The 25,848-nt window shown below is 42.4% G+C and overlaps 1 protein-coding gene across 1 annotated transcript in view; it reads right to left on the bottom strand.

Annotated features, from left to right (window-relative positions):
- Positions 1 to 25,848, bottom strand: part of OCA2 (OCA2 melanosomal transmembrane protein) — a gene marked incomplete at both ends in the record, with an annotated part of 262,492 nt that overhangs the window by 216,343 nt on the left and 20,301 nt on the right. Inside the window, 7 exons of the mRNA XM_082841763.1 lie at positions 9,799 to 9,952; positions 11,182 to 11,264; positions 13,042 to 13,202; positions 14,577 to 14,649; positions 16,713 to 16,770; positions 19,794 to 19,985; positions 21,374 to 21,472. Of these exons, the coding sequence (XP_082697889.1) occupies positions 9,799 to 9,952; positions 11,182 to 11,264; positions 13,042 to 13,202; positions 14,577 to 14,649; positions 16,713 to 16,770; positions 19,794 to 19,985; positions 21,374 to 21,472 (820 nt within the window). The remainder of the gene's footprint in view (positions 1 to 9,798; positions 9,953 to 11,181; positions 11,265 to 13,041; positions 13,203 to 14,576; positions 14,650 to 16,712; positions 16,771 to 19,793; positions 19,986 to 21,373; positions 21,473 to 25,848) is intronic.

Below are 25,848 nucleotides of genomic sequence, written 5' to 3'. Positions count from 1 at the left end.
ACTCCCTCTTGCAAGATCACTGGAATCACAACTAACTGCTGAACAATCATTGACAGGAAGACACTGGAACTCACCAAAAATGTACCCCACATCCAAAGACAAAGGAGAAGCCACAGTGAGATGGTAGGACAGGCACAATCACAATAAAATCAAATCCCATACCTGCTGGGTGGGTGACTCACAAACTGGAGAACAATTATACCACAGAAGTCCACCCACTAAAGTGAAGGTTCTGAGCCCCACGTCAGACCTCCCAACCTGGGGCTCTGGCAATGGGAGGAGGAATTCCCAGAGAATCAGACTTTGAAGGCTAGCAGGACTTTGACAGGACTGGGTGAAACAGAGACTCCACGCTTGGAGGGCACACACAAAGTAGTGTGAGGTCAGAACCCAAGGGTAAGGAGCAGTGACCCCATAGAGACTGAACCAGACCTACCTGCTAGTGTTGGAGAGTCTCTTGCAAAGGTGGGGGTGGCTGTGGCTCACTTTGGGGACAAGGACACTGGCAACAGAAGTTCTGGGAAGTACTCCTTGGTGTGAGCCCTCCTGGAGTCTGCCATTAGCCTCACCAAAGAACCTGTAGCCTCCAGTGTTGGATCACCTCAGGCCAAATGACCAACATGGAGGGAATTCAGCCCCACCCATCAGCAGAAATGTGGATTAAAGTTTTACTGAGTTCTGCCCAACAAAGCAACACCCAGCTCTACCCACCACCAGTCCCTCCCATCAGTAAGCTTGCACAAGCCTCTTAGACAGCCTCATCCACCAGAGGGCAGAGAGTAGAAGCAAGAAGAACTACAATACTGCAGCCTGTGGAATGAAAACCACATTCACACAAAGATAGACAATATGAAAAGGCAGAGGGCTAAGTACCAGATGAAAGAACAATATAAAACCCCAGAAAAACAGTTAAAGGAAGTAGAGATAGGCAACCTTCAGACAAAGAATTCAGAATAATGAGAGTGAAGATCACTGGAATCACAACTAACTGCTGAACAATCATCAATAATGAGATCAATAATGAGAGTGAAGATCCAAGACCTCAGAAAAGGAATGGAGGCAAAGAGTGAGAAGATGCAAGAAATGTTTAACAAAGACCTAGAGGATTAAAGAACAAACACCTAGAAGAGTTAAAGAATAAACAAACAGAGATGAGCAATACAATAACTGAAATGAAAAATACACTAGAAGGAATCAATAGCAGAATAAATGAGGCAGAGGAATGGATAAGTGACCTGGAAGACAAAAAGGTGGAATTCACTGCTGCAGAAGGGAATAAAGAAAAAAGAATGAAAAGAAATGAAGACAGCCTAAGAGACCTCTGGGACAACAATACATGCACCAAAATTCGCATTATAGGCGTCCCAGAAGGAGAAGAGAGAGAGAAAGGACCCGAGAAAATATATGAAGAGATTATAGTTGAAAACTTCCCTAACATGGGAAAGTAAAGAGCCACCCAAGTCCAGGAAGCACAGAGAGTCCCAGGCAGGATAAATCCAAGGAGAAACATGCCAAGACACACAGTAATCAAACTGACAAAAATTAAAGACAAAGAAAAATTGTTAAAAGCAACAAGGAAAAAAGGACAAATAACATACAAGGGAACTCCCATAAGGTTTCTGATTTCTCAGCAGAAACTCTACATGCCAGAAGGGAGTGGCACAATATATTTAAAGTGACGAAAGGGAAGAACCTACAACCAAGATTACTTTACCCAGCAAGGATCTAATTCAGATTCGACAAAGAAATCAAAAGCTTTACAGACAAGCAAAAGCTAAGAGAATTCAGCACCACCAAACTAGCTATACAACAAATGCTAAAGGACCTTCTGTAAATGAGAAACACAAGAGAAGAAAAGGACCTAGAAAAACAAACCCAAAACAATTAAGAAAATGGTAATAGGAACATACATATAAATAATTACCTTAAATGTGAATGGATTAAATGCTCCAACCAAAACACACAGGCTCACTGAATGGATACACAAACAAGACCCATATATATGCTATCTACAAGAGACCCACTTCAGACCTAGGGACACATACAAACTGAAAGTGAGGGGATGGAAAAAATATTCCATGCAAATGGATATCAAAAGGAAGCTGGAGCAGCAATACTCATATCAGATAAAATAGACTTTAAAATAAAGAATGGGACTTCCCTGGTGGCACAGTCATTAAGAATCCACCTGCCAATGAGGGGACATGGGTTCAAGCTCTGCTCCAGGAAGATCCCACATGTCGCAAAGCAACTAAGCCTATGTGCCACAACTACTGAGCCTGCACTCTAGAGCCCGTGAGCCACAACTACTGAGCCAGTGTGCCATAACTCATGAACACTGTGCCCCTAGAGTCCATGCTCTGCAACAAGAGAAGTCACCACAATGAAAGGCCCAAGCATGGCAATGAAGAGTAGCGCCCGTGCACTGCAACTACAGAAAGCCTGCGCACAGCAACAAAGACCCAAGGCAGCCAAAAATAAACAAATTTTAAAAAATAAAATAAAGAATACTACAAGAGACAAGGAAGGACACTAGATTATGATCAAGGAATTAATCAAAGGAGAAGATGTAACAATTATAAATATATATGCATCCAACATAGTACCACCTCAATCCATAAGGCAAATGCTAACAGCTATAAAAAGAGAAATTGACAGTAACACAATGATAGCGGAGGACTTTAAAATCTGAATTACACCAATGGACAGATCATCCATACAGAAAATTAATAAGGAAACACAACCTTTAAATGACACAATAATAAAAATCAGATCAGAACAAAATGAATAATAAATGAAGGAAACGATAGCAAAGATCAATAAAACTAAAAGTTGGTTCTTTGAGAAGATAACAAAATTGATAAACCATAAGCCAGACTCATCAAGAAAAAAAGGGAGAAGACTCAAATCAATAGAATTAGAAATGAAAAAGAAGAAGTAAAAACTGACACTGCAGAAATACAAAGGATCGTGAGAGATTACTACAAACAACTATATGCCAATAAAATAGAAAACCTGGAAGAAATCGACAAATTCTTAGAAATGCACAACCTTCTGAGACTGAACCAGGAAGAAATAGAAAATATGAACAGACCAATCACAAGCACTGAAATTGAAACTGTGATTAAAAATCTTCCAACAAACAAAAGCCCAGGACCAGATGGATTCACAGGCGAATTCTATCAAACATTTAGAGAAGAGCTAACACCTATCCTTCTCAAACTCTTCCAAAATATAGCAGAGGGAGGAACAATCCCAAACTCATTCTATGAGGCCACCATCACCCTGATACCAAAACCAGAAAAAGATGTCACAAAAAAAGAAAACTATGGGCTAATATCACTGATGAACATAGATGCAAAAATCCTCAACAAAATACTTGCAAACAGAATCCAACAGCACATTAAAAGGATTATACACCATCATCAAGTGGGGTTTTCCCAGGAATGCAATGATTCTTCAGTATATGCAAATCAATCAATGTGATATGCCATATTAACAAACTGAAGGAGGAAAACCATATAATCATCTCAATAGATGCAGAGAAAGCTTTTGACAAAATTCAACACCAATTTATGATAAAAACCCTCCAGAAAGTAGGCATAGAGGGAATTTTCCTCAACATGATAAAGGACATATATGACAAACCCACAGCCAACATCATCCAAAGTGGTGAAAACTGAAACCATTTCTACAAAGATCAGGAATAAGACAAGGTTGCACACTCTCACCACTCTTATTCAACATAGTTTTGGAAGTTTTAGCCACAGCAATCACAGAAGAAAAAGAAATAAAAGGAATCCAAATCAGAAAAGAAGAAGTAAAGCTGTCACTGTTTGCAGATGACATGATACTATACATAGAGAATCCTAAATATGCTACCAGAAAACTACTAGAGCCAATCAATGAATTTGGTAAAGTAGCAGGATACAAAATTAATGCACAGAAATCTCTTGCATTCCTACACTAATGATGAAAAATCTGAAAGTGAAATCAAGAAAACACTCCCATTTACCATTGTAACAAAAAGAACAAAATAGCTAGGAATAAACCTGCCTAAGGAGACAAAAGACCTGTATGCAGAAAATTATAAGACGTTGATGATAGAAATTAAAGATGATACAAATAGATGGAGAGATATACCATGTTCATGGATTGGAAGAATCAACATTGTGAAAATGACTCTACTACCCAAAGCAATCTACAGATTCAATGCAATCACTATCAAACTACCAATGGAATTTTTCACAGACCTAGAACAAAAAATTTCACAGTTTGTATGGGAACACAAAAGACCCCGAAGAGCCAAAGCAATCTTGAGAAAGAAAAACGGAGCTGGAGAAATCAGGCTCCCTGACTTCAGACTATACTACAAAGCTACAGTAATCAAGACAGTATGGTACTAGCACAAAAACAGAAAGATATATCAATGGAACAGGAGGGAAAGCCCAGAGATAAACCCACGCATATATGGTCAACTTATCTTTGATAAAGGAGGCAAGAATATACAGTAGAGAAAAGACAGCCTCTTCAACAAGTGGTACTGGGAAAACTAGACAGGTACATGTAAAAGAATGAAATTAGAACACTCCTTAACACCATACACAAAAATAAACTCAAAACGGATTAAAGACCTAAATGTAAGGCCAGACACTGTAAAACTCTTAGAGGGAAACATAGGCAGAACACTCTATGACATAAATCACAGCAAGATCCTTTTTGACCCACCTCCTAGAGAAATGGAAATAAAAACCAAAATAAACAAATGGGACCTAATGAAACTTAAAAGCTTTTGCACAGCAAAGGAAACCATAAACAAGACCAAAAGACAAACCTCAGAATGGGCGAAAATATTTGCAAATGAAGCAAGGGACAAAGGATTAATCTCCATAATTTACAAGCAGCTCATGCAGCTCAATATCAAAAAGCAAACAATCCATTCCAAAAATGGGCAGAAGACCTAAATAGACATATCTCCAAAGAAGATATACAGATTGCCAACAAACACATGAAAGAATGCTCAACATAATTAATCATTAGAGAAATGCAAATCAAAACTACAATGAGATATCATCTCACACTGGTCAGAATGGCCATCATCAAAAAATCTACAAACAACAAACGCTGGAGAGGGTGTGGAGAAAAGGGAACCCTCCTGCACTGCTGGTGGGAATGTAAATTGATAACAGCCACTATGGAGAACACTATGGAGGTTCCTTAAAAAACTAAAAATAGAACTAACATACGACCCAGCAATCCCACTACTGGGCATATACCCTGAGAAAACCATAATTCAAAAATAATCATGTACCAAAATGTTCATTGCAGCTCTATTTACAATAGCCAGGACATGGAAGTAACGTAAGTGTCCATTAACAGATGAATGGATAAAGAAGATGTGGCACATATATACAATGGAATATTACTCAGCCATAAAAAGAAACAAAATTGAGTTATTTGTGGTGAGGTGGATGGACCTAGACTCTGTCATACAGAGCAAAGTCAGAAAGAGAAAAGCAAATACCGTATGCTAACACATATATATGGAATCTAAGAAAAAAAAATGGTTATGAAGAACATAGGGGTAAGATGGGAATAAAGACACAGACCTACTAGAGCATGGACTTGAGGATATGGGGAGGGGGAGGAGTAGGCTGTGACGAGATGAGATAGTGGCATGGACATATATACACTACCAAGCATAAAGTTGATAGCTAGTGGGAAGCAGTCACGTAGCACCGGGAGATCCACTAGGTGGTTTGTGACTGTGTAATTGGGTGGGATAGGGAGGATGGGAGGGAGGGAGACGCAGGAGGGAAGGTATATGGGAACATGTGTATATGTAAAACTGATTCACTTTGTTATAAAGCAGAAACTAACACACTATTGTAAAGCAATTACACTCCAATAAAGATTTAAAAAAAAAAGGTCATGAAGAACCTAGGGGCAAGATAGGAGTAAAGACATAGACCTACTAGAGAATGGACTTGAGGATATGGGGAGGGGGAAGGATAAGCTCTGACAAAGCGAGAGAGAGGCATGGACATATATACACTACCAAACGTAAGGTAGATAGCTAGTGGGAAGCAGCTGCATAGCACAGGGAGATCAGCTCGGTGCTTTGTGACCACCTAGAAGGGTGGGATAGGGAGGGTGGGAGGGAGGGAGATGCAAGAGGGAAGAGATATGGGAACATATGTATAACTGATTCACTTTGTTATAAAGCAGAAACTAACACACCATTGTATAGCAATTACACTCCAATAAATATTTTTTTAAAAAAAGGAAAAGAAAAGAATACAAGATGACAAATTCAAATAAATAAATAAATATAAATAAACTCAAAATGGATTAAAGACCTAAATGAAGCTTGGACATTACAAATCTCTTAGAGGAAAACATAGGAAGAACACTCTTTGACATAAATCACAGCAAGATCTTTTTGACCCACCTCCTAGAGTAATGGAAATAAAAACAGAAATAAACAAATGGGACCTAATGAAACTTAAAAGCTTTTGCACAGCAAAGGAAGCTATAAACAAGACAAAAAGACAAACCTCAGAATGGGAGAAACTATTTGCAAACGAATCAACGGACAAAGGATTAGTCTCCAAAGTATATAAACAGCTCATGCAGTTCAATATTAAAAGAACAAACAACCCAATCAAAAAATGGGCAGAAGACCTAAATAGACATTTCTCCAAAGAAGACATACAGATGGCTAAGAAGCACATGAAAAGCTGCTCAACATCACTAATTATTAGAGAAATGCAAATCAAAACTACAGTAAGGTATCACCTCACCCCAGTTACAATGGGCATCATGAGACAATCTACAAAAAACAAATGCTGGAGAGGGTGTGGAGAAAAGGGAATCCTCCAGCACTGTTGGTGGGAATGTAAATTGATACAGCCACTATGGAGAACAGTATGGAGGTTCCTTAAAAAACTGAAAATAGAATTACCATATGACCCAGCAAGCAATCCCACTACTGGGCATATATCCAAAGAAAACCATAATTCAAAAACCACATGCACTCCAATGTTCATTGCAGCACTACTTACAATAGCCAGGTCATGGAAGAAACCTAAATGCCCATCAACAGATGAATGGATAAAGAAGATGTGGTACATATATACAATGGAATATTACTCAGCCATAAAAAGGAATGAAACTGGGTCATTTGTAGAGACATGGATGGACCTAGAGACTGTCATATAGAGTGAAGTAAGGCAGAAAGAGAAAAACATATATCATATATTAACGTGTGTGTGTGGAATCTACAAAAATGGTACATATGAACCAGTATGCAAGGCAGAAATAGAGACACAGATGTAGAGAACAAACATATAGACACCAGAGGGGGAAAGCGGGGGGCGGTGGTGGTGGGATGAATTGGGAGATTGGGATTGAGATATATACACTAATATGTATAAAACAGGTAACTAATAAGAACCTGCTATTTTAAAAAATACAATAAAATAAAATTCAAAAATAAATAAATTGGCACTGGACTGTATTTTTTTAATTATTAGTGACTGTGATTGATTAAAGCACACTGAATCTATTATATCCATAAGTTCAAAATGATATTCAAAAAAATCTAAGAGGGCTTCCCTGGTGGCGCAGTGGTTGGGAGTCCGCCTGCCGATGCAGGGGACGCGGGTTCATGCCCCGGTCCGGGAGGATCCCACATGCCGCGGAGCAGCTGGGCCCGTGAGCCATGGCCGCTGAGTCTGCATGTCCAGAGCCTGTGCTCCACAACGGGAGAGGCCACAACAGTGAGAGGCCCACGTACCGCAAAAAAAAAAAAAAAAAAAAAAAAAAAAAATCTAAGAGACACAAAATAACTCAGTGGATACCACTGTAAGTTGCTAAGGCAGCTATTCACTACTATGAAAATCATTAATAAAAGAAAATTAATCTTGTGTCTCTGGCATGAAGTGTGTTTCACAATAACGAAATTGGGTGGGAGAAAGTTCTTCAATACAGAATGAATCATTTATAAATGCAGAATGAAGGACAGAAAGTTTACTGTAAATGCTAATGAAACCACTGAGTCAGGCAATGGTCCCTGGTGGGTATTAAAGCCATTAAGAGCAAAGGTAGCAGCAGGGAGCATGACAACAAACAGGCTGGGCTGCTACCACCTAAACTCACTGGGCAATCTCAGCATCCCTGAAAGGAGGACACCCAGATTCCTTCTCCTCGATACAACTCAAACTCCCAGCACACCTGTGAAGCCTATGGGCCCCAAAATTTAACCTGAAGGCTTCAGATCTAAGTTGTAGTCTGTCGGAGATAGAGGGACTAGAGTAACAATCCAGGGTGCAGGATATTCTACAGAAAAACAGAATAGGATTTTTCAACCAGATGGTGATGCAGTAAAGCCCTGGCAAGCCTAAGGCAGCCATCATTAGAAGGGCCTTTAGAAGAGCCTGCTCCAGGGTTGGCCTTGGCTGACATCTGAGTACTTGGCTTTTGAAATGTTTCCTGTGTTGCCAAGTGATAAGGTTGCTCTGTGGGCCTGGAGTACTGCATTCTGCTGTACCAGTATGCCTAAACTGTTGGTATAAAAATGTGACTTTTTGTGAACATCTGCCTTACTTCTGGGAGCCTGGGACTTTGGTGGGCTGAGGGTGCCTATGTGACAAGCCCCCAGCAAAAGCCTTGGGCTCTGAATCTCAAGCATCCTGCCCTTGGCAGAAACACTGCCACAGAGGGAGGAGTGTGCTCTCTGTGGCCTCTCAGGGAGAAAACTGCTCAACGACCTGCTCCTGGACCCCTCTGGACTCTGATGGATCACAGAGTGTGTGTGTGGCCATAGGAATTCTGAAACAATGATAATATTGATTGAAAAGAAAATAGAGAAAGAATGGAGAGAATAGAGCTGCCCCAGAATAAAAGAGACATTAAGAGAAAGAGCAACTAAACCAGTGAGTGGACCTTGCTGGACAGCTATGGGGCTCAACTTGCTGGAGCCAGGCAGACCAGACAGCCGCAAGGGACTTCAGGAACTATCCTGGTGACTCCTCCCTCAGCTCACCTCCTTGAAGTTCCACGGCACTTCTCATACCTCGGGAAGAAACACCTCTTCACAGTCACATCCTCTCCTGACCCTCCAGGCTCAGCCCACTGGAGCCAACATTCCCATCAACACGTTGTTGTAAATCTGGTTTCACAATCAAACCAACGATGGACCTGCCCAGCCCAGGCAGTGTCTGTACTTTGTTCCATGCTATTGAAGGTATAGCCACACTTAAAGTTTCCCAGAAAAATTGAATTTATGGGACATGAGATCACTTGTGAAAAGGCTCATTAGCTGAGTTGATAAGCATAAAAGATAATAATCCTTCCCCACATGTAGCCCAAGGTCTCCCAGGTCCCCATCATGCACACAATCCTATGAAGCAGCTAGGGGGCATTTTAACATGCCCATCTTACAGAAGAAGACCCTGAGTCTCAGAGAGGTCCAACATTTGTCCCCTCAGGATCACACTTTGTGTGAGCAGCAAAGTGAGGGTGAGAAAATCACATGCATATTCAGTTTTCTCAATAAACTTTTGCTGGTGCCTGGCAAAACTTATCTTGCATGTGTCAATTGCCAAGATTCAGCAGATATTGCAGTACAGAGCAATTTTCTACCTAGAATGAGGGAAATGTCACTTTTTAGGAAAGACACTATTTCAGTTTGACTAAGATGCAAGACTGAGCCTATCCCTAAGCACCCAACAAGTAAGTGTTAAAATACACTTGTGGGCACACAGATAAACCCAGGAGAGCAGGCATGCAAGTTACCTCAAATATAATCAGCACGTAGACCCCAGCAAGAATGACCGCAGCCATGGTCACTTGTGCTTCAATGCTTGTGCGGAGGTATTGATAAGCCATCAAAAGAGGAACAACCTGGGTCTGCTGGAGGGAGGCTCGAACGCTGATGGAAACAGGCTCTCTGCAGAATGAAGCAAAGATCTTACCACTGATAAGGGAAACAGACCAGCCATCAACCATTAGTGCTGCTCCCTCAGTGTCTTTCTCAACACATCATCCATGGCCATAACCAGAGCCTGAACTGATCTCAGAGTGACTCACACAATGCCTGACCTGGCAGATGAGGAGCCCTGAGCACAGGCAAGCTGTGTGAGATGCATGCACAGCCTCCCCATGGCCAGGCCCCTCTGACATAGCTACTCAGCCCCCATCAGGCAGCGCCTTCTTTGCTGCAGCTGCCACTCCAACAATGAACAGTGAGCAGGGAAGTTCACAGTGGTTAGCCATTTAATTTTCCCTCTTCCTCCTTATCACATATCTGATTGCTTTACCTGCTAACAAATAGCACAGCCGACTATTCTCACATGTGAGAGATTTGGAAAAGGATGTGCAACCTGAGAACAGGTAGACAGGTTGTCACCAGTGGGGTGAAAGCACCAGGAACAAGAAGCATGTAAGTCATCAACAGCATGTGGCATGGTGAAACTAAAGCACTTTCTAAAATTTCAGTAACTGTTCTGAGCTGAATTGTGTCCCTTCAATATGTGGACTTCCTAACCCCACTTCAGAATGTGACTGTATTTGGAGATAAGATCTTTACAAAGATGATTAAGTCAAAAATAGTGACACCAGTATGACTGGTGTCATTATAAGAAAAGGAGTTTGGGACACAGACATGCACAGAGGAACAAGCACGTGAGGACACAGGGGGAAGATGGTGTCTACACAGCAAGGAGAGGGACCTCAGGAGAGACACACCCTGTTGACAACTTGAGGAAATAAATTTCTACTGTTTAAACCACCCGTCTGTGGTATTTGTTATAGCAGGCCTAGCAAACTCATACAGTAACCAAGTACAGACTTAATACAGAGTGGCATTAAAGAAAAAAAGAATCCGAAGATTTTCTAGAATTCCCCATTGCATAGCTTAATGATATTAATGAATTTAAAGCATCAACTATAAAACACCATTTGCTTCAAAATGGGCTCTGTAATCAATCCTCTTACTTCCTGATATGTGTGGTTTTGACGCCCGGCCACAGCCTCATGTTCACTGTCTACACAAGAGGAGCATCTCGTCCAAGCCCGTAACTGGCCTGGCTATTCATAACTGGTGTCCCAAGGGTCACACTTCTCTAGGTGAGTGTGTCCCAGAGGGGCTTCCCCAACACCTCAGTCACCAAGACCCACCTGCTCAGAACCTCAAAGGTCCTGCTCAGCACCGTGCGCTCACTTCTGCTTGGATTTAAAAACACCGTCCAGTTATGAGTGACCTGTAAAAGTCAAAGCATGAAATCCTGGTAAGGCTTTGAACCTGGACCATCACCTGGGGTCCCGCGCTGTTCAATGTAGGTCCTTGTTTAGAATAAGAAAAGGAGAAAGAGAGGAGCATGAAGCCTTTTCGCATGGAGACACTAGAGATGGCCAGGTGGTGTGCAGCTGGAAATGTCCACAACTGGAGGGCTGTGTTTAAGAAAAATACTGAAGTACAAATACAGAATTCATGTACAAAGACACAAAGATATAGAAGTAAATACGATATATTAAGAGAAAAGGAAATCATTTCACATTACTGGAGACTTGGAGTCTTCTAAACCCACTGAGGCAACTGACGAGAAAGCTTGTTTAGAGCTGCTTCCTGTTTGCAAACTGAAGGCAGGAAACTCTCCACACACAGGTCACAGGAGCCTGTGGGAGGGAGGGCCAGAGGATGAGCTGCCTTTGCTGTGGGCCAAAGTGCCTGTACGTGCGCTTGTCAGGAGCAGAGGAATGGAGAAGCCAGCTGAGAGGGGCCAGATGTGTGCAGAGATGGAGGTGTACCCAGGCAGATGCAGGCAGCCTGACTAAGGTTGCCAGGGAACTTTCAATGGGAGGACAGGAGTCTTGCCACCCACAAATCATAAAGAAAATTGAAAATAGGAACTTTGACATCGGTCAAAGCATGAATGAGAGATCAAAATTTCTCTTAAACACTTCTGTGCTTGGAAAGAATGTATCAGAAAAAAATCCTTCAGTAAAGATCTCCTGTGTTGTGTTTCTGGAGCAGGCAACTATGTCAGCAGGCTGCAAAAGGTCATGCCCTCCTCCACACAAGGTCACAAAAGGAGCCAACAGCAGATGAAATGTGCCTACCTCGTCTTTACTGAGGAGCCAGTGAGCTGTGGGCTGCAAACAGGGAAGCCAAGTTTATGTCCTAAGACCACAGCCAGAGCCACCGGTTTAGAATATCGGTGCAACATCAGCCATTGCCCATGAAACCGCAGCCTTCTTCATAATGAGACATTGGCTCTGGGGACACTTCTCTGCATGGCAGAAAAATATGATGGGGCAGTAACCCACCATTACTCTAGTGACACTCCATTTTGGATGACACAGCCTTGTGTACCAGCAGGGTTTCCTTCTATTAGTTACGATAGAGAAAACCCATGAACTAGGGATACGACTTCATATAGAAGTCATCATGATAATCCAGGGGAGTCACTGAGGCCAGGACTTGGGGCACAAGTCAGGATGCACAGAGAGGGGCCAGGCCTTGTCTGGGCTCTGGGACATGGTGACAACGCCACTGCTGGCTCTCCTAGCCTTCACAGGATGTGAACTGAAGGCTTTGGCTTAGACACTGAGCACAAGGTCCTATTGCTATAGAAGCAGAAGCTCGAGGAAACCAGGCACAGTCTTAGCCAAGTGTCCACAAACTCAAGGGGCCCGTAGTATTGGAGTACCTCATGGTACAGAAGGAAACATTATATATTTGAAGGCTCAGGTTTAACTGCACTTTCAAATATATAATGTTTCCCTGAATTGCCCAGTAAAATCACTCTAAATTAAAAAAAAAAAAACCCTCAAAAGCCTGACTTTACTGAAATGGTGAGAGTTTTATAACTGTCTTAGAGAAAAGAGAATTTCAAAGACAAAGCAAAAGATAAGGGCTTGCCTAATAATGGTGTCATTGCCTTATGGCTCCCATCAAATCAATTAGAGAGGAAACTCAATTTATAAAGAGGTAAAATGAGTTTTTACAATTCCTTTCAAATAACTTATGAGTATAACCTGCTGTGGCCGCCACTGCCTGGAGCCTGGAGCATTAGCCTGGGTCACCTCCACCACCACGTGCTCTTCTCTCCCGAGATGACTTGGGCCACTGGCCACCAGGGCCCCTGCTAGGTCCACTTGGAGCAGCATGGAGTCTGCATGGCTGCTGAGGTTCACAGCTGGGGGGCTGTCAAGGTGAACTACAAATCAAGGAGGAGAGGCCTGGAGGGCACCCCCCCAACCTTTCCCACCTTCCCAGGGAACACCCATCTTGGAAAGTGCACAAGGAAATGTATGTCCAGGCCGTCCCTTCCACCTGTGTCACTGCCCTGACTGCTCCTACCTCTTCAGCCCCTCACCCCTGACATGCACAACTGGTTTTGCTTTGTTTAATTGTGTTTTGGATCCTCTGGTTTAACATTTAGGTGGTGTCTCCCATCCTACTATCATCTCTGCTTCTACTCTTTGCAGCCAGCATAAAACGCCTGCCCCAGTTCCTGGACTCATGATGAGCAGTAGACAGATGGAAAGAGGCCGAGAAATTCCAACTGTCTGGGGCACTGAAGGTTACCATGGCAACTACAAACCACAACCCAGCCAACCTCTAACTAGATTTACACGACTCCCCCCACCCCAAAACTAAGGCCCATAGAAGTTAAGGTGTGATCATCTCCAAGCTTAAAACTTTACCTCAGTGCTATGGACTGAATGTCCATGTCCCCCATATTCATATGTTGAAGCCCTGAGCACCTGTGTGGCTATACTTGGAGATGGGGCCTCTAAGGAAGTAACTGAGGTTAAATGAGGTCATAGGGTGAGGCCCAGATCTGATAGGATTGGTGTCCTTGTAAGAAGAGATACGAGAGAGCTCTCACTCTCTCTACATACACACTCATAAACACACACACACACACACAGAGGAAAGGAAAGGCCCTGTGAAGACATAGAAGGAAGGTGACCATCTGCAAGCCAGAAAGAGAGCCCTCATTAGAATTCAAATCAGCCCACCCTGACCTTGGATGTCCAGCCTCCAGAACTGTGAGAAATAAATGTCTATTTATTTATAAGCCACCCAGGCTGTGGTATTCTGTTATGGCAGCTGAGGCCTACAAAAAGGCAAGAGAGCCCAGAGTATAAGAAACCAAGCAATCATCAAACTCAGATGACACAGCCAAGGAAAGAACAAATGAACTTAAAGATAGGTCAAGAGGAACCACCCAAGCCAAAACACAAGAGAGTGGGGGCAAGGAACAGAACAGAGTATCCAAGAGCCACAGGAAGCCGGGCCTTAACTAAAATGTACTGTTTGGCTGCTGTCACACTTCCATGGGGAACCTCACCACCACCCACCCATCGCAGTCTCACTAGTGCCCCTCCCCTTCTGTTCTGAAGCCTCATCTTTCACCAAACGTCCTGGAGGAACAAAACACACACAGGGAGGAACGGTAATTGCTTAGGCTGTGACCTTGGGCAACAGTCATGATAGTTTTCGGGTCTCTTCACTTTGTGACTCAACCATGGGCATCTGTCCATCTAAGTACAGGTTTGGATACAGTAGCTTTCCAGCGGTGACACAGCCAGCAACTGCCAGAACTTTCCTTCATCTGGATACAGGCTAAATAAAATCTGTAACAATCAGAAACATTTAATGATAGATTTGTGGTGTGAGAGCAATAGGATTTAAGTAACTTTGATAAGAGCTGAAAATGCGGGTATGATAATGGTGCTGCTTGATGTATCCAAAATTCACCAGCTTACTCTAAATAGCTTTTCTGAGATATTAAAAGATAAAATTCTGATCCATTATACTATTTTCTGCTACAATGGGACTTGATTATTGATATTGCCAATTTTAAGGATTAAATACCCAGCCATAAAATTAAATCATCAGAGGAGGGTAAACATGGTTTTCCCATACTGGAGAGTAGGAAATACAACCCATATGATGGTGGGAGCACATGCTTGTGGAATTTGCAGAGTATCTTATACTTCATCAGAAAGTAAAAGTGATGATGAGATAACAGATTACAGAAGTTCAAAACAAATTCCTCAAATTCTGTTTTGGATTGTGTCCACAAATCACCAAAATTTCAATTACCAGAAGAAGGATGAAGACTAGACACAGAGCTCAGGTCAGCTCTCAGGGGTCAGGGGAGACTTGGGCCACCCATACCTCCTCCTTGGATATCCCAGTACACCCACCCACCAGGCTATGCTAAGCAGCTGGGGTTTCAGAACCACACAACTGTGTGAATAGGAAGTAGAAAGGCAAACTGGTAGCCAAAACAGTAAACTCATGAAGTTTTCAGAGTTCAATGCAATTTTTTTTGTTCTGTGCTTAGATTTCCTTTCTCTGTGCCACTGCTCTCCTCCCATGTGGATTATTAAAGAATGCCTCTACTCATTTCAATTCAGCCAGTATTGACTTCATGTACCCTTGCTGTCTGAAATGCAACATTGTTCCTTATATGTCACACTGAGAAGAGGAGACTCTTGTCATGTACAATCCTGCACACACATAGAGTCCCAACCCTCATGCCCACACACACAGATAATGAAGACCATGTATTCACAGCTACACATGGTCACATACACAGCTTCCAGTCACAAAGAGCAGCCAGCATGGCTGTCACCACAGGCTGCCTACAGAGAAAAGCCACAGCCACACCAGTCCTGGAGTCCACAGGGCACAGGTATGGAAACACCACTCACCCACCCCTTCCTTGCTTACAGTCTCATACCCTGTCACAGCAGCACATACAAACCACCTACTGGTGTCTCCCAAAACTGGCCCACACAAACTAGCCTATGCCAATGCTAAAAATAAGTAACTATTAACTCTAACAATAAGTCCCTAGGCACACACACAACCTCAAAATGCTCACAGACAGAAAAAGACCCACACGTCCCACAGAGGCATGCACACACACAAACACACAGCCAGGCACTTGGTACCTCACACCTTTGTGCACACACACAGACACACAGGCAGACATGGGGGCCTCACATCCCCATGCACACACGCAAATGGGGGGCCTCACACTCACTCATTCAGCAAATATATTTTGAGTGCATACAATGTGATCTCAGCTAGGGCTACATCAGGGCACACACCACACAAATGCTGGCAGTGAAACTCGTGACCCCTCAAGCCAGAGGGAACACTTAGGTCACCTCCAGGGCCCTGGCTCTGCAGCCCTCCCTGGGGATGTATGGGCAAGTAAAATCAGAGCAGCCTCCAGGGAAGGGGCAAACATAGAACTTCACTCTCTCCCAGACAGGGTGGGTCAGCTGGGAGCCATCCCAAAGGGGCACTGAGACATTCCTGGGGGCACCCATGATTGCTAGACATGTCCCAACACAACTAAAGAGTGTTTACTGCTTGTGGCTGAAAAGAGAATTTGGTAAGCCGCTTAAGGTGGGAATTGAGACCTGCGGGTAAGCTAACTGCCTTCCACAGAGCAAAGCCAGGTCCTCAGGGCTTCCATTGTATGACTGGGGACAACAACAGAGGAGCAATGCTAAGGGCAGGCCTCCCTAGCCACCCCCAGGCTGCCATTCCACACACCCTCAGTAACACCTCCAAAGAAGTGTGTAAGCCGCACACCTCAGGTGCCCTGCTACCCAGCACAATGCACCCGGGGGCTCTGCTGAGCAGACAGCAGAGCTCAGGGTGCCATGGTACTCACAGAGCACAGCACCACAAAGACAAATAAGCCCGTGACTTTCAGCCACTGCACACAGCACCTGCAAGAGAAAAGACAGGCCCCAGGTCACACTGACAGCAGTCCTGCTTGCATGTGCCCCAAACTGTCAAACCTCAGATGCCTGCTGAAGCCTTGGGTAATGTTTATCTCAAAGCACATGTGTGAAATTCTTCCCATAACATGGTATGAAAGAGGATACTGCTGAGGACAACAGCAGATTTGTGGAGGTTATAGAGGGGAAGAAACTTAACCCTGAGTGTCTGAACACTGCTTCTTATCAGAGATGCTGAAGATCAAGATTTGAGCCTCTTCACTAGCCTTTTAAAGGCTCTAGTTTCCTGGAAACAAGCTTCATCTCAGCTCTCAGATTCATATTTATCAATTATTTTCCCCTAAGTTTTCTGGAAGGTAGGCATATGGATTTGATCATCAAACAAACATCGACTGAGACATAACCAAACAATTCAAGAAAGAAATTGCAATGCTATAACCAGTTGTACCAGCAGAGTCCTTTAAGAATTCCTTAGGAGATAATTCAATAGACATTCAGGCCCTCTTAGGACTCATGATGGCACCCTGGCCCAGTCATCATTACACACTTCTTAATTGTAGCCCTCAGGTCCTTGGCAAATGTGGGCCTGGCAGCCACTCCAGGCTTATCTCTGCTCCTGTCACCTCCCCAGGGTCCACCAGATCCTACCTCCTGAAGACACAATCACTGCCTAGTGCTGGAGAGTGCTCTCCCCTGGCCACTCCTCAAGAGCAAGCCCTGGGGTATTTGTGCTCTGGCCCTGCAAAAGGAAGGGTGCTGGTACACAGCCTGTGCTTGACACATGTTTGTAGACCAAAGGAATAAAGTCTATATAGGGATATCTTTTTCAAAACCTTTCTGATCCTTTCAAAATGGTAAAAACCTTCTTTTGCATTCTCTCAGATTTAATGAATTTGATGAGTAATATTTCACCCTTCCAAATTATGATCAATAGCTCCTATTCAAATAGGAATCATAAAACATTTCCTTTTAAAGCAGGAAGCATTAATTTAACTATTTTTAATACTTTTTTTGAAACATCTATTAGAGTATAATTGCTTTACAATGGTGTGTCAGTTTCTGCTTTATAACAAAGTAAATCAGCCATACATATACACACATCCCCACATCTCCTCCCTCCTGCATCTCCCTCCCTCCCATCCCCCCATCCCACCCCTCTAGGTGGTCAAAAAGCACTGAGCTGATCTCTCTGTGCTATGCGGCTGCTTCCCACTAGCTATCTATTTTATGTTTGGTAGTGTATATATGTCCATGCCACTCTCTCACTTTGTCCCAGCTTACCTTTCCCCTTCCCCGTATCCTCAAGTCCATTCTCTAGTAGGTCTGCATCTTTATTCCTGTCTTGGCCCAGTTGAACTATTTTAAATACTAATTTCTTTCTACATAATTGACGTATACAGCAGACTGACCATCCAAAATAATTTTTACAAGTTTCTTCAACAAACATGTGTAGTACTTTCTAGACATGTTAAAAAGAATGGCATTAAGTCTTTCAGTTAAGTGGCAAGTTTGAGGCAACTATTTTATGAATCGTAGAAGATAAAACAACCACTGAATGTAAAGGCTTAAATGTACTTAGTTCTATTTTCCATGGTATGGGACATTTGAGGAAGCTCGCATCCTCTGGAGTTGTGAGGCAGCCAGCTGGAGAAGGGTGTTAACAGTGTCAGCGCTTACCATCATGGTGATCTATGGGGCCAGGTCCCTGTTCACACACTTTCACATTATTCAGATAATTTTATAGCACATTAGTCGGCCAATATTTGTCACACCTATGAGAAGAGCTAAGACCAGTCAAGGTGAAGAAACTACACATGGCTGGGAGGCATGGTGGGAAAAGACATCTCCACGGTCAAGCACTGGTGGGGGACCTGGGGTCACATTCCTCCCCCCCACCCCTTTGCTCCTCTCACAACCTGCATGACCTCAGGCAAAATCCTTACCCTCTCTGAAGTACCTCACCTACCTCTCAGGATTGCCTGAAAGATCAGTAGGACAACTGAGAGTGGGCCTCTCTAGGTAAAGACAGATACACTTTGGGAGGCAGGTAGGTACACTTCTAATCAGCTCTTCAAAGAGCTTCAGAAAAGCTGGGCCCCCTAATGTAGAGAAATAATAACCCTAATATTTGATAGCTTCATGGTGTCTTCTCACCTATCCATGGGTTTTCACATAGACCATTTTAGTGGAAGCCCACAGAAGGCTGTGGAGCGAGGGGAATGCCAGGCGACAAGGAGACAGCTGCACGGACATGCCCAGCCCTGCTGGTTCCTCAGCTACCTCGGAGCAGATACATAATGGGGACCTTGGTGGTCCTGGTATTGTGTCCCTGGAAATGCCACTTGAATTCAAATGTGTGGCTCTCAGCAGAACCCCTCCTTCAAGTAAATGCTCACGCAGAAGCCTCAACAGACAAACAAGGGAGAGATCTCTCCTGCTCTGACCCACGCGGGGGATGCTGCAAAATTCCCTCAGATCCCCAGCGCATGTGTGTCCTCTGCCCTCCTACGCATGCACGGAGGACTCGGCCTCTCTCGGCCCCACCTGCAGCTGCATCACGCCTAAAAACCTTCTTTCTCCTTCCTGTGCAGAACCCTTCTAATAACGTGCTTCATCACTGAATACAAATGATAATATCACCTTCTAAAACACCACGGGGACTACTTCATCCACAAAGCCTCATGGGCTTGAAGACCCCAGCCACACAACAGAAAGGACGGGTGTGTAGGGTGTTCATCATTTAGGTCTGTAATTGGGTTTTCTTGTAGCCTTAAAGGCTCCATGCTGGTTTGAATGCCGCTTTATCTGTCTTCTAGGGCCTGGAGGAAAGGAAGATTACCTTCCAGGAAAGTGCCACCTAGCCTTCTTCCTCACCTCCACCCTGTCCTCAGGAACGATGTTGCGCAGGCAATATCCGCACCACACCCCACTCCCCAGCCCAGTCCCAGGTGGGCGGCGTGCACTGTGCGACCAACACCCTGTGCCAGTGCTGGCACTCCAAGTCTTCCTACCTCAACTTGGAAAGATGGCGGAACCTGATGTGAGCGCTGTCCAGAAGCTCCCCCTTCTCTGAGGAGGCGGATCCAGAGGAACCTACCAACTCTCTGCTCAGCAGGGATCCGCCCTCCCACTCAGCTGAGCTGTTCTCCCAAGATTCTTCAGCAGTGATGAACTCTGGGTGGCAAACGGGCACGCACCGTGACCTGGAAATCGAGGCTTTGTGGTTATTTTCACGGAAATAGTAGCATCTCCAAAGCAACACTTCATCTCAGGGGTAAGCGTGAAATGTATAATCAATACTTGTTTTTCAAAGGACCATCGATATTGTAGTACTGTCAGACTGGTGGGAATGGGTCTTTCTTGACGTCACAGACCCTGGACTGGAGGGAAATCGTCTGGGGTCACACAGTCTTCAAAATAAATTGTGGACCTTCAAGAAACATCAGCTTGTTCTGAGTTTGGAACTTTCCAGTACAGCTTTTTCTGGCTCAGACCAGCTCCAGCTCATTTCAGTTTTTTCCTTTCTCTTTGACTGTGCTGGAGTTCTCAATACCTGGTCCTGTTATACTCATCCTAAAGCACAGTGAGTGGTGTAAGCCTTTTCTTCTCTTTGTAGGTATCTATCTGTAATGGAGCTGTAGGGGAGATGGCCTAACTAGCTTTCCCACCCAACATCTACATGAGCACGAGCAGGAGTGGGGGACGTCAGTACTGGACTAGATGGGCCCAAGAATGGACCTATATCTAGAAGGATGAATCAAGGGGTATCATAAAATTTATCAAAATTACATGTGGATATATCCATTTAATTTTGGTTGAATCCCTGAACAACTGAACAACTCATTCAGTACAGATTGTCAGTCAGCACTTGACTCTAGTAAGTCTGCACCAAGCCCAGAATTTTCCTTTGGAAATACATGGAATACTTGTGGGGTGGCAATATTGACACAAGAGCCACAATCTATTATGTTATGCCTCTCAGTCTATGCCTTTCGAACCCAGTTAGCTCAACAGGACATTGTCATTCTCCTGAACTCTTATCACTGCTTTAGGACTGGTTCACAACAAGAAAAAGGAACTTCAAACTTACAGGAAATAGAGTTTTCTTTTAAATCATACATTTTTCAACTTCATAACTATTGACATTTGAGCCAGATAATTCTTTGTTGTGGGGAGATGTCCTGTGCAATGCAGGATGTTTAGCAGCAGCCCTGTCCTCTACCCTAAATGCCAGTAGTGCTCTCCCCCATTGGTGACAGCAAAAAATGTCTCCTGACAGTGCCAACCTCAACCCTGGTTGAGAAGCCCTGGCCTGGCAAGATGGCCTTTCCCAGCTGTGTGCATGCATGAGTGTGTACATGTGCTATTCAATCATTGTAGGGTTATGCTCAAGGTTACTTGGCAATTCATAAGGCACAGAATACAACCACTAGAATCATGAACACACATTGAATCGACAAGGATCTAGCAGAGACCATACATGTCAGGTAAAAATTCATATCTCAGGAAGAAATTCTCCAGCATAAGTGCAAAGGATAATGCTCAGAGATTTCTTAATTTTATAAGAAAGAAAGAAAAAAAAACACCTCACCCTTTCTCTTGTGAGAAATTCCTCAGCAAAGGTGTGCTTTCTGTAAAGCAGGGGTCTTTAGAACTGCAGCTGAAGAACTGGGGGAAAGGAGGGTGAGACCTGAAAAACACAGTGAAGGAAAGGGATCACCAACACAAAATGATGACTGTGCTCACTGATGGTTGTGGCTAGATTCAAGAACGTTTATCTGTTGATGGACACTTAGGTGATGTAGCACATATATACAATGCAATATTACTCAGCCATAAAGAGGAATGAAACTGAGTTATTTGTAGTGAGGTGGATGGACCTAGAGTCTGTCATACAGAGTGAAGTAAGTCAGAAAGAGAAAACAAATACTGTATGCTAACACATATATATGGAATCTAAGAAAAGAAAAAAAGAAGGTCATGCAGAACCTAGGGGTAAGACAGGAATAAAGACACAGACCTACTAGATCATGGACTTGAGGATATGGGAAGGGGGAAGGGTAGGCTGTGACAAAGTGAGAGAGTGGCATGGACATATATACACTACCAAGTGTAAAGTGGATAGCTAGTGGGAAGCAGCCACGTAGCACAGGGAGATCAGCTAAGTGGTTTGTGACCACATAGAGGGGTGGAAAAGGGAGGGTGAGAGGGAGGGAGACGCAGGAGGGAAGAGATATGGAAACATATGGAAACATGTGTGTATGTATAACTGATTCACTTTGCTATAAAGCAGAAACTAACACACAATTGTAAAGCAATTATACTCCAATAAAGATGTTTAAAAAGATGTAGATCTTTTAGAATGTGTTTGAACTTATATGACTCTCCATCTAAAGCAAATAGATATAGTTGTGGGTTAACATACTTGAAAACCAGAGTAACTACAAATCAAAAACATAGAATGGATTCACAAAAACCAAAAAGAAAGGAACTCAAGTGTAATACAAAAGAAAATCATCAAACCACAACAAGAAAAATAATAAGAAATGAACAAAGAAGAACTGCAAAAACAACTGTAAAATACAGAATAAAATGGTAATAAGTACTTGCCTATCAATAATTATTAAATGTCAATGGACTAAATGTGCTGATCAAAAGACATAGGGTGGCTGATTGAATAACAAAGCAAGACCCTTCAATACGTTGCCTACAAGAGACTCACTTCAGTGAGAAAAACACACAGACTGAAAGTGAAGGGATGGAAAAAGATATTTCATGCAGATCAAAATGACAAGAAAACAGGGGTAGCAATATCCATATCAGACAAAATAGACTTTAAAACAAAGGCTATAATGAAAGACAAAGAAGGACATTAAATAATGATGAAAGGATCAATATAAGAAGAGGATACAATACTTATTAACATATACACAACCAATACAGGAGCACCTAAATATATAAAGCAAATACTAACAAACTTAAAGGGAGAAATTGAAAATAATACAAAAATAGCAAGAGACTTTAATACCCCCACTGACATCAATGGACAGATCAACCAGACAAAAAAATCAATAAGGCATCAGAGGTCCTAAATGACAGAATAGACCAGTTGAATGTAATGAACATTTACAGGTGACTACATCCCCCCAAAATGCAGACTATACACTTTTCAAGGAAATTTCCTTAGGACAGACTACATACTAGGTCACAAAAATAGACTCATTTTTTAGGAAGATAGCAACAATATCAAGCATGTTTGTCGACCACAACAGTATGAAACTAGAGATGAACAACAGAAAGAAAAAGAGAAAACAGTGGAGACTAAATAACATGCTACTAAAACACCAATGGGTCAATGACAAAATCAAAGTGGAAATCAGAAAATACCTCAAGACAAATGAAAATGAAAACACAACTTTCCAAAAGCTATGGGATGCAGCAAAAGCAGTTCTATAAGGGAAATTCATAGTGATACTGGCGTTCCTTGACATAAAAGAAAAATCTCAAATGAACAAATTAACCTACCAAATACTTAACCTACCAAATAAAAGAAACAGAAAAAGAAGAACAAAGTCAGCAAAAGGAAGGAAATATAGAGATCAGAGAGGAAATAAATAAAATAGAGATTTTAAGAAAACAATATAAAAGATCAATAAAACCAAGAGCTGGTTTTCTAAAAAGATGAACAAAATTGACAAATCACACCAAGTCTCACCAAGAAGAAAAGCAAGGACCCAAATAAACAAAATTAGAATTAAAGAGGAGAAATAACAACCAATACTACAGATATACAAATAATTATGAGAATACTATGAACAGTTATATGCCAACAAATTGGACAAGAAGAAATGAACAAATTTCTAGAAACATACAGACTGCTAAGACTGAGTGAAGAAGAAACAGAAAATTTGAAGAGACTGATCACTAGAAGTGAAATAGAATCTGTAATTTAAAAAAAAAAAAAACTCCCTGTGAACAAAAGACCAAGACTGGAAAGATTCACTGAGAAACTTTACCAAACATATAAAGAAGAATATATACCTATCCTTCTCAAACCATTCCAAAAGATTGAAGAGAAAGGAACACTGCAAAATTCATTTTATTAGGCCACCATTTTCCTGATATAAAAACCACACAAGGACACTACGAAGAAAAATTACAAGCCAATATCCTTGATGAATATAGATGCAAAATTCCTCAACAAAATATTAGCAAACAAATCCAACAATACATAAGAAGGATCATACACCATGACCAAGTTGGATTGGTTCCAGGGTTACAAGGATGGTTCACTGTATGCATATCAATGTGATACAGCACATTAACAAAAGGAAAGACAAAAACCACATAATCATCTCAGTAGACTCAGAAAAAGCATTTGACATAATTCAACATCCATTCATGATAAAAACGCTCATCAGGTTTTAAAGAGTCCTTTAAGATACACCACCTGCATGTCACCTCAGCTTCACCTCTAGATTTTCTTTAACTCCCTTTACCCAAATCTACTCTTCAAACTTTCAGAAATACTTTTACTTCTTGTAACAGGCTTCCACCCTTGTCTAGGGCGTTTATATATATAATATGCTTTCTTTCAACATTGTTTGTATAGCATGTCGTCTTCCTTCAGATCTCACAACCCTTCCACATCATCCAGGAGAAATTAAGCGGTCCCTGCTTTGTGTACTCCCTGAGGATCCTCATGCCCATGTTGCCTGTAATGCATTTTAACTGCTTCTTTGAATACTCCCTTAGCCGGTGCAGAGGGGATGGCATGTTGGTCAGGATATATCACCCAGCAAAGAAAAATCCAAGATACCAGTCAGATTTTTACCACAATTGTCTAGTTCAGAACACTGGACCACCAGAGAGCTCCATGTCCCACGGAATATCAGTCAGCAAGAGCTCTCCCAGAGATCTCCGTCACAATGCTAAGACCCAGCTCCACCCAATGACCAGCAAGCTCCAGTGCTGGAAACCCCACGACAAACAACTAGCAAGACAGGAACACAAGCCCACCCATTTGCAAAGAGGCTGCCTAAAATCATACGAAGTTCACAGACATCCCCCTAAAACACCACCAGAGGCGATTCTGCCCACCAGAAAGAAAAGATCCAGGCTCATCTGCCAGAAAACAGGCACCAGTCCCCTCCACCAGGAAGCCTACACAAGCAACTGAACCAACCTTACCCACTGGGGGCAGACACCAAAAACAATGGGAACTACGAACCGACGGCCCGCGAAAAGGAGACCACAAACAAAGTAAGTTAAGCCAATAAGAAGACAGAGAAATACACAGCAGAAGAAGGAGCAAGATAAAAACCCAACAGACCAAACAAATGAAGAGAAAATAGGCAGGCTACCTAAAAAAGAATTCAGAGCACTGATAGTAAAGATGACCCAAAACCTTGAACATAGAATGGAGAAAATACAGGAAACGTTTAACAAGGACCTAGAAGAACTAAAGAACAAACAAACAATGATGAACAACACAATAAATGAAATTAAAAATTCTCTAGAAGGAATCAATAGCAGGATAACTGAGGCAGAAGAACAGACAAGTAACCCAGAAGATAAAATAGAGGAAATAACTAGTGCAGAGGAGAAAAAAAGAAAAATCAAAAGAATTAAGGACAATCACACAGACCTCTGGGACAACATTAAACACACCAGTATCTGAAATATAGGGGTCCCAGAAGAAGAGAAAAAGAAAGGGACTGAGAAAATATTGGAAGAGATTATAGTTGAAAACTTCCCTAATATGAGAAAGGATATAGTCAATCAAGTCCAGGAAGTGCAGAGTTCCATAAAGGATAAATCCAAGAAGAAACATGACAAGAAACATATTAATCAAACTATCAAAAATTAAATACAAAGAAAAAATATTAAAAGCAGCAAGAGAAAAGCAACAAATAACATACAGGGAATCCCCATAAGGTTAACAGCTGATCGTTCAGCAGACATTCTGCAATCCAGAAGGGAGTGGAAGGATCTTTTTAAAGTGATGAAAGGGAAAAACCCACAACCAAGATTACTCTACCCATCAGGGTCTCATTCAGATTCAAC

This window comes from Leucopleurus acutus (genome assembly GCF_964270905.1).
Source record: "Leucopleurus acutus genome assembly, chromosome: 6".
NCBI classification, from domain to species: domain Eukaryota; kingdom Metazoa; phylum Chordata; class Mammalia; order Artiodactyla; family Delphinidae; genus Leucopleurus; species Leucopleurus acutus.
This window is presented reverse-complemented; position numbering and strand designations above follow the sequence as displayed.